General features: G+C 37.2%; 1 protein-coding gene across 3 annotated transcripts; it reads left to right on the top strand.

Annotated features, from left to right (window-relative positions):
• Positions 1–461: 461 nt before the first annotated feature.
• LOC116267051 (GDSL esterase/lipase At5g08460) lies at positions 462–5229 on the top strand. Of its 3 annotated transcripts, none has more exons than XM_031648600.2 (5): positions 462–765; positions 3097–3224; positions 3532–3771; positions 4168–4423; positions 4688–5229. In XM_031648600.2, exons 1-5 carry the CDS (start codon positions 468–470, stop codon positions 4933–4935), a joined length of 1170 nt encoding a protein of 389 aa, XP_031504460.1. In that variant the 5' UTR covers positions 462–467; the 3' UTR covers positions 4936–5229. The 3 variants fall into 3 exon arrangements, with proteins under 3 accessions (XP_031504460.1, XP_049937242.1, XP_049937241.1); XM_050081285.1 differs by having other exon boundaries at positions 3082–3224; positions 4729–5229; XM_050081284.1 differs by having other exon boundaries at positions 3082–3224.
• Positions 5230–9716: the final 4487 nt, after the last annotated feature.

Genomic DNA, 9716 nt, shown 5'->3' with positions numbered 1-9716 from the left:
AACTTTATACTTGTCTTGATTCAATATTTATTTATATTTAAAATCTTTAATATTTAATATTTTATTATTTAATAAAACCTTGGTTATGTGTCAAGAGTTTCTAAATATTTAAAATCTTTAATATTTTATATTTTAATATCTCATAAAATCCTTAATATTTCATATTTTAACATCTCATAAAACCTTAGAGAGTTTCTAAAGATGCTATCGGTGATACATAAAAGTTTAGTGACATGTTAAGAGTTTCTAAATACATAAAGAGTTTATAAAAGTGTACTTAAAGAATTTCAAATATATTTTTATATATACAGTTCATCACGGGTCGGGTATCCAACTACTTATCTGATACCCAACCCGTTGCCCACCCCGCGCTTCTCCAAGAATTCTGAGTAAGGCGGGAAGAGACGATGTTTAAAGGCGTTCCCTCCGATCTCCTCACCGCTCAAGATCCTCCGATTGAAGCGACAATGGTGCTCTCCCTGCCTCATCTCCTCCTCAACATCTCCCTTCTCTCAGCCATCGGGCCCCAAGAAACGCCAGTGGATCGCAGATGTGTCTCTCTGAGAGAAGATAGAGGTCCGAGACATAGGAATTCCTCTCTAGCTCCTGCCTTCTTCATCTTTGGCGACTCCTCCGTCGACGTCGGCACCAACAATTTCCTCGGCACGCTCGCTCGTTCCGATCTCCCGCCCTATGGACGAGATTTTGATACTCACAAGCCGACGGGGAGATTCTGCAACGGCAGGCTTATCGTCGATTATCTCGGTAACTCTTTCCGCATAAGCGTGGCCTACGAACTAAGAACTATCTTTGCTTTTTCACGAGTGTTTGTGAATCGGATCAAGGATTTAGGGTCCACGTGCTTGTCAGTGAAGAAATAATGGACGTATAACGTTTAGGACAATGTTCTTTGTGGTCATCTATTTGCAGAAATCTCTCGCTTACTATCTAATGACAAACGCATTAAATTCGGCGGAAGCAGATGGCGTCCGTTCGCTACGTGCTATAAGACGCAAAATCTGCAACAACTTCAAGTTTCAAGAAATCTATGCAGTTTAGAATCAAGAAGCTCGTTTTATGCGATGGAATATGCATAATTTATATTGTTAATTAGGCTAATGTCGGTAGACCCGATTGTTACTTCAATGCCTAGACTTTCAGGTAAGGAAATGAGGGTCGAATTTTTTTTAATTCTTTTCCCTATTCACTTTAATATCCCTGAAGATTCTAAAATATCTGGAGAAACATGAAATTATGACGAAAAAACGGCTTTGATTTTTCCTGGACTGCAAACGACGTTTCTTTAGCAGAATTGCTTCTTGTACTATTAGGTCGAAAGTTTACATGTTTTTCCACGACTCGTCTGCTAATCAGAATCCGACCAATCGATTGACGCAACTCAAATTACTAATTTATATTTCTTTGTCCTAAGAGCTCTAAGGAATAGCATTAAGATCAATCGCTTCCATGTTTACTCCATAATGCTTCCATATTCATTGATAACCTCTTTTATAATCAGAACTGAATTCAAAAAGTTCATCAAGCAATGCATGTTCCTTCCTTTTAACAGGAGTCGTACTATTGTAACTTAGGAATGAAAAATAAAATAGTTAGTCTGAAAATTTTTCTAACTTTATTTGAGTGGATGAACTATTGATCTTGTAGTGTCTACCGGTGGAAGACTATTCGATAAACTCCAGGGAACATGTTCTGTTAGCTCTTTCATATATAGAATATTTTGCGTTTTGTTATTTTCTGATTAATTTACGGAGGCCACAAAATGGTTTCATCTCCAACAAAAATCTGAAACAACTACTGGGCATGATAAGTTGTTCGAGAATCTCTTCCAAGCCATGTACGAGAAGATGCGTACGAATTGGTTCCAATTGTTTGAAGCATTCTCGACCAGTATTGGTTAATTAACACGTTTAAAGCCAAGAGCATAAAAGTTCGTTACCACCCTTGTTCATAGGATGTGATCTTGGAACCTTTCCTCATGGGTGTCAGATTGATGCACTTATCTTTTGTGAGCTCATACTTTGCCTTCAGAAAGATGTTTCCTGCTTGGCGCAAGTTAGTATGCTCTTGCATATTAGTAGATTATTCTTCCAAAAAATTTTTGAAATTGTTCTAGCTTTGTCAAAAATGCTATTTGAAGGATATATTTCTCTGTCCCTGAGTTAGTTTTTGCGATCTATTTTGGCCAACCATGTGCTGCTAAAGTAGCAAAGACTGAAAATGTACTCCAATAGTTTAATGAATGAAGGAGATAAAACTGCTGGCAGAATTGCTTCAAGAAAATCTAACTTGAACCGGATTAAAATTCCTGTTCTCTTGTCCCTCAACCATGCTCATGGACATACAAAGTTTTTCCATCTCTTACAAACTACAGAAAAGCACAACCAGAAACTTTTTTTTTTTTTGACATTTTGGAACTGACGGTTCTTTGTGGTATTTCTTAGTGACATGTCAATACATTTATCTGTTGTCTGTTAATTTCATAATACACTTACTATCATATTTTGTCAGTTTTTTACATTTATCTGTTGTCCGTTAATGTTTTTGTTGCTATTCAATCTGAACGGCTTCTTTATTTTCATGGATTTTATGTTTATTCAGTCATAAGTCGTTTTGCATGTCTTACTTCCCTAATGTCAGTTTGAAGGGAATCCGTATAAGCGTCATCAGAGCTCAGCTTCTCTCTTCTTCAACAATTAGAATTTCCCCCAGAATAAGCCCATCATACTATTGAATAAAAAGTTTTCATGGGCTATGAAAAATTCAAATACTTATGTATTGATATAAATTTAAAGCTCCTGATTCCTTCTCTAATGCTTGAATTGTTTAATAGTAAATCACTTGAATGAAGATCCACAGTTTTAGATTATGGAGATATGGTTTCTATAATTTTCAATGAATGTTGAATTAGCAAATGCTGAGACTAAAGCAGTCATCAACATGTTTGTTGAGTTGTTAAAATTTAGAAAAAAATTCTTAGTTTGTTAAAATTTAGAAAAAAAATTCTTAGTTCTTACCATTTGAAGATTGACAACTGAAAGGCGTTTGAAACTTCATGGAAAGGGTCTACTTTTGCAGCATTGCACATGGGACTTCCTTTTGTGCCTGCATTCCTTGGACAAAGTGGTGAGGTCCACAGCATGATTCATGGAGTCAATTATGCTTCCTCTGGTGCTGGGATCCTCTTCACAAGTGGCTCTGATCTGGTTCTCTCTCTGTCTCTCTATAGTCTATATATACCACACACACACACATGTATATGCACATGTGTGCATGTTGGCACACACACATCATAGAAATTAGAGAATGGAGTAATTCTTGGTCCCAATGAAAATGTTGGCTGTTGGTTATCTATTATATCTGACATTTGTGAACTGATAATTGACCAAATCAGCATTTGTACTCTGATGTATACTAATCTATTTTATACGTTGCTTTTGGAATAAATATTCTTTGTGAAGTCGGACCTTCATTTGTTGCTCATGACTCAGATATTCATGTACAATTTTCCAGGGGCAGCATATTTCCTTGACACAGCAGATTGAGCAAGCTGTGGATACTTTTCAGCTGATCACATTGAGTCTCGGTGAAAGGAGAGCAAACCGGCTATTTGCTGAATCAATTTTCTTTCTTTCAGTTGGTAGTAATGACTATATTCATCATTACCTTCGAAATGCTTCTGGGGTTAAATCTCTGTATCTGCCTTGGGGATTCAATCAGCTTCTGATCAGTACTGTGAAGCAGAGATTGAAGGTATGGATGCTACTTCAGAAAATAGTAAACCTAGAAACCTAGTATCGATAAAGATAATTATTAACAATGACATCAAAATCATTATTAGCATTGGTATTGAAATTGCTGTTCCTCATCATGATGTTTTTCACAAGGCATAATTTGGCAAGATCTGGTCACCATGTTTTTATCCCATGACAATCTAATTGTTTCAGAACTTGACGGTTATTATTGTCGCCAAGTGGAACTAAATCATCCTAGCTTACCTTTCTAATTGAGTCTTCATTGGCTCTGGATTTGGGCTTATAAAGTTGGTAGTTGTGAGGTGTCAATCAGTCTAGCAATATGGTGCTCAGTCCGCCATTGTTGGCTACTTTAGAATGTTCCAATGTAGTTTCTTCTCCTAAAAAATTGCAGACCCTCTACACAATGAATGCTCGGCGCTTTGTAGTATTGGGGCTGGCTCCTCTGGGTTGCACTCCTCATTTTTTGTGGGAATATCAGAGCAAAGAAGGCGAATGCATCAAGGAAATAAATGACATGATCATGGAGTTTAATTTTGGAATGAGGTACATGATAGATGAACTGAATAAGGAGCTTAAGGATGCAATGTTCATCTTCTGTGATGCTTTCTTGGGTTCAGAGGATATCATGATGAACCACGAGCACTACGGTGAGATATGTACCACTATGAAATTTTTCAGTAAAAGTTGAATTAATTAATTTGTGTTTCATAAACTGGTTGGACCCCTCCCTCAGCCTTTTTCATGAGTGATGGGCAGGAGCAGTCTTTATGATTTCTGTTTTGCTGAGCTTATCTCAACTTTTATGTGGTGTTCTGTAGTTCAGTGTCCAAATCAAGTTTTTCTATGCTGGATACTTGGGTTAAATTCAGATGTATCTGAAATTGAGAGCTTAATTTTAATTTCTGATGAAGGTTTTGAAACGGTTACTGAAGCATGCTGTGGGTTTGGCCAGTACGGAGGCTGGATCATGTGCATCTCTCCTCAAATGGCATGCAAAAATGCTACCACTCATGTCTGGTGGGATCAGTTTCATCCTACAGATGCAGTCAATTCCATCCTTGCTGATAACATATGGTCTGGATTGCATGCCAATATGTGCCATCCCATAAATCTCCAAGCTGCGATGCCAAAGGTGCGTTCTGTGGCGTCCCTAGAATGAGCTGATCTGAAAAGTTTGAGACAACATACCTGTTTCAATTACTGTATGTTTGTCACGCTTGAAAATAGTTGATGCAAGGGGGTTGGTACACTGGGTTGGGCTTTGGATGTCATAAAAGCAGTTAGCACTCAACTTTCGTGGGAACCACACTCGGTGCAAGCCTAAGCAGGTATACTATAGGGCCTTGGGGCGGAGGAGAGGTTTATGCTTCCAGGAGCATGACTACGTCTCATGTCCAAGGTGTGTTTTCTTGTGAGAAATGAGAAAGAAAGAGAATCGTCAACTTCCCTTTTATGCTTGTGTTCTTTATGGAGTCAAGGCGTGCACCTCTGAATGATGAAAGGTTTTGGTCCAGTTAAAGATCTAGTAATGAATGAACAAAGTAACTAATTAACAAATTTTTGATAAAAATTCGTTATTATAGGTATCATCAACTTGCATGTGCATGTACTTTGATCAGAATAATGATACAAATACCATGGCAGCAAATGTAACAACTTGTGATATTTTACCTGAATCAGCTAGAATATCTAGAGAAGGAAAACTACTATGTTCAGCAATTTATATGCACTATCTTATTCTGAATTATGTCGTACACATTAGTGTTAAGTAAATGACTCTAGATAGCCTGGTGGTTTGATTCAAGGTGTGCCATCCATTGATAAAATGATTGTAAGCTAGAATGGAGGTATGCCCATTGATTGATTTGACTCCACCATCAAGATTGGTGAGTTTGGCATCTATATTTCTATTTCCCTGCTTTATACTCGTCTATGGAAAAGTAATTTTCCGTCACTTGATAAAAATAAAAGAAACATCGGAAAAATGTTCCAAGGAACGCTTCTGAATCTTTATGAGCAAAAGTTATGATGGGAGATACTGGTCAAAACTTTCTTTTTATCTCAGACTTCTCAGTTCTCTCAGATAAAGAATGACGATCAAGTATGTGCAAGCTGAATTCGTGGGTTATTGGGATTATTATGTGATAGGGGCAAACCAATGGAAAGAAAATGAACGAACCTCCACGGGTTTGAGGTTGAAATCAATTGAAAACACTGTTACTTTAGATACAATGCGGACAATGTCTTGATTGAGCTTGAAAAGAAGTGAAACTTGTTGCTGAGGGAACAAATTACAGGTTGATATGATGGCACATCAATTTCATGAGTTGCAAAAGAGCGCCAAAAACGGGAATCGGAAAGAAAGGCTGCTCAAACTATATTGAAAAATTCTTGGAAAATCTGAATAAGTAGACAAAGAAGGAAATAATATTGCGGCATTAGTTTAACTTTTTCTTCTTATTTCTTTTTTATTACTTGCAACTTGTTAACTGTGGACCTCTGCAAGTTAAAAACCAAATATGGTAAAACAGGTAAGAATCTCATACATACAACTATTTCTTGCTGCTAACTAAGCTGGTGTCTTGTTAATTACTACAGTCAAATTGAGGTTGAATTTTTTTATTCCTCGGCAACTTCCATCTTCTTTAGAGTCATCATGCTAGATTGTTTAAAATGTCAACAGAAGTTCCTTTTCACAAATGTATGGATTGTGCCAACTGGAGCCATTATCTTGTCAAGAAACTCAGGACCAGTCTCGATCTTTTGAGTTCCGTGCATCTTTTGCAACCAAAAAGGGTTTTAAACTACTCATCAACTAAGCTACAAGGTAAAATTCACAGCATCAATTCTGCATCGCCCCATATTTTTCTAGTCAAGCAACTTATGGCCTTTGTCTTGATCTTTTGAGTTTTTCTGTATCTTTTGCAACCAAAAAGGGGGCATTTAAACTACTCATCAACTAGGCTACAAGATAACACTCGCAGCATCAATTCTGCGTTCTCCATCTCTTTCATTTGTTATGAACAGGGGACGGTGGCATAATAGCCATATGATTAAAGAAGCTTGTGCAACTATTCTTCATATAAGAAAAACCGAAGTACTAAATCTTTGTGCTCAAAATGGTCTCTAAGAGGGTGAATTGCATGCTAATCCAGTAGATCAGTAACTAAATCTCGTGTCATTGAGATAACCAATGATTTTGTTGATAGAAAGCAGTTTACGGTGAAATATCTTCCCTAGAAATCTTGTTGAATAATCCATGCCTACATAATACCTCCTGCATATACCAGGCCTAGTTGGACTCGAATCAACTGATATTATTTGCTTTTCCATTTTATTTTTTTTAAGTATTTTATTTAACATGACGATTGAGCATCTCAATGCTAGTATAATCCATGAACGCACGCATACATGTCGATACATGCTTATTGTATAACACATTGTGTGATGTTTATGTTGGCAGATGCCACTGCCAGAAAGATCAGATAGATAATCTTGACAATCACATCCTTGTTTCTGTTTCTACGGATTGAAGAAATAAACAAATTTGACGATTGCCTCCCTCACGCTCAATTGAGCGAGTGTGCCATTTGTCAAAAAATTGGAGCAACTGAAATATGAGATAGAATATTAGTTTAAGCTAGAAGCCTCTAAAAATAGAAACAAGAAAATCATGTGGCAGCGGTTCGTATAGTGTAGTCGTCACATGACAGTTTTCCTGCCGCTGACGAATGTGGATAAGAGATTCCCGAAGCACAAGCACCGGATCGAATTACATGTTATTGTCGGAGCGATGCAATCTGAATAGCTAAAAGGAGACTAGAAAGTGCCATCGTGTTCTTGGAGAAACATGCAGAAGTCCATGGACGCTAATCGACTTTTCTTGACTTCCCTCAGAAGTTCATATTGTGAAATAAGCATGGGCATTAAGAAAGGGGTCGCTGGGATCTCACCTTATCTGAAGTCAGATTATGGTTTTATACAATCAGAGCCAGCAGAAATTCTTCCTGACAAAATTGAACGAGCAACATTTTGAGGTATGAATACCATAAAAGATGATAAGCACTAGAGCTTCACAGGTATGTCTATCATCTGCATAAACTAGAAAATAATGAATAAGAATCAACTGACTATAGAGAAAATAGTATGTCAACGGCTAGAGAAACTGGAATTCATCAGTACCATGAAACTTGTAAGAATTACCCTGGTCATGCACCCATTATCTGTCTCTGCACTGCTTAAATTTTGAATAGCTGTTCAACTGCTTCATGTTGGCTTAGTGTGGCTACAAGTGTAATATGAAGCATTTGAGATTGAATGATATCACAGAAAAGAGAAGAGGCACAAATGAAGGAATAGATGGAAACTTTATTCACTGTATGGGCAAGGGGGGCTTTTTGGTGCAAATCGTTCGTGTGACTCATCAACCAAAGCTAAGTAATCGAATATTCCTGTGTATGGTCGCAGAGATACTACCAAAAACTCTAGGTTCCATTAATCAAGTTTCAAGACTGTCATTACAATGAGTAAGAAGAGTCTAAGGGAAGATTAAGAAGTACAAAACTCTAATCCATTGTAAATCGTAGACTCAAATTTGAAAATGAAAAACATTCCAAACAAAGGACAAATAACGACAGCAAGGTAGGAATGAATATTTGAATCAAAGCAAGGTTCGAGCGGCTCGATTTTGACGAATTTGTATGATCTTTCCATCTCCAATCAATTCTAAGAAAGGGAGAAACTTGCGACCTCTCTCTCTCTCTCTCTCTCTCTCTCTCTCTCGACACATGAGAAAGGGAACAACTACTGCCTCCACTGTTCTGAAATTATCGGACAAGATTGGGTCATGTCCATCATGGTCAGACCTGATTCACAGATTCAACGTTTTCTCACTTTGCACATCATTATCGGAGACTTGGTTCCATCTTTCTGACGAAAATTTTAGAAGATGCTGCATTTGATTATTGACCTTATGTCCGTGTTGCACTTGAAGATGAACAAATACTCTGTTTTTAAGGAGTAAAAGTATTGATTTGTTTGGGGTCACTCTCTAGTGTTTCTGAGTTCTAGTTTAACGTATCTTGCTTCGCCGCAGGATTTTTTTTGCGTATTTGAAGGGTGTTGATTTTTTTAAAGGCTTAAATTTGGGTTACCATGCATTAGTGCCCCAGTCAAACGTTCCTACTTCTGCACTGACTTGGAGTAACCAGACAATTAGAATTAGGCTTTGTCTAGGGCACTAGGATTTTATTGATTTATTTTTCGTTTCAGGTGGATTATTTGTAGTAGACTTGAATGCCACAATTTGTTTGCTTTATACATTGGCTGATTTTGAGGCAGTAAAGAGTGAATTGTTTAGAACTCTTAGATCCATTTCATTCCCATTCCCTATGATTCAATTACGTATCCATAGAGTAGAATAGCAAGAGCGGCGGAGAAACAACTAATCAGAACCAGAACATCTTTTGATTTCATTAACTTCATTTTGTTTGATCGACCCAAAAGCCTTTTTTGAAATATATGCGACTTCCTCCCGACAACCAAGGAGTGCTCTAAGTTGGCATTCACAGCAAGTTTCCATTCATAACAAAAGCAAAAGGGTAAGGAGTCAGTTTTTTCACGAAGCGAGCATATTGCCTGTATAGCTTAATGCACTATTACTGGAACTTGTTTATCCTGTCTTTCTCAGGATCTTCTAAGGCGGTATGAAAGAATATGAACAATATATAAGATGTAACACTTTGAATTAGCGCATCAAGTAACGTTGATTTGTTTGTTATGAAATTCTAGCATATTGTTGATCAAATTAAGGATCTACGGACGTCAAACCTAAAATCCACACTCGGAATCCTTATTTTATATTTTTGCATAGAAAGGAATTCTAATTTAAGATTAGGAGGGGAGGTCTAATATTAAATCGGTAGATCTCAAATTTTGAGG

Source organism: Nymphaea colorata, chromosome 13 (assembly GCF_008831285.2).
Source record: "Nymphaea colorata isolate Beijing-Zhang1983 chromosome 13, ASM883128v2, whole genome shotgun sequence".
In the NCBI taxonomy this organism is placed as follows: Eukaryota; Viridiplantae; Streptophyta; class Magnoliopsida; order Nymphaeales; family Nymphaeaceae; genus Nymphaea; species Nymphaea colorata.
This window is presented reverse-complemented; position numbering and strand designations above follow the sequence as displayed.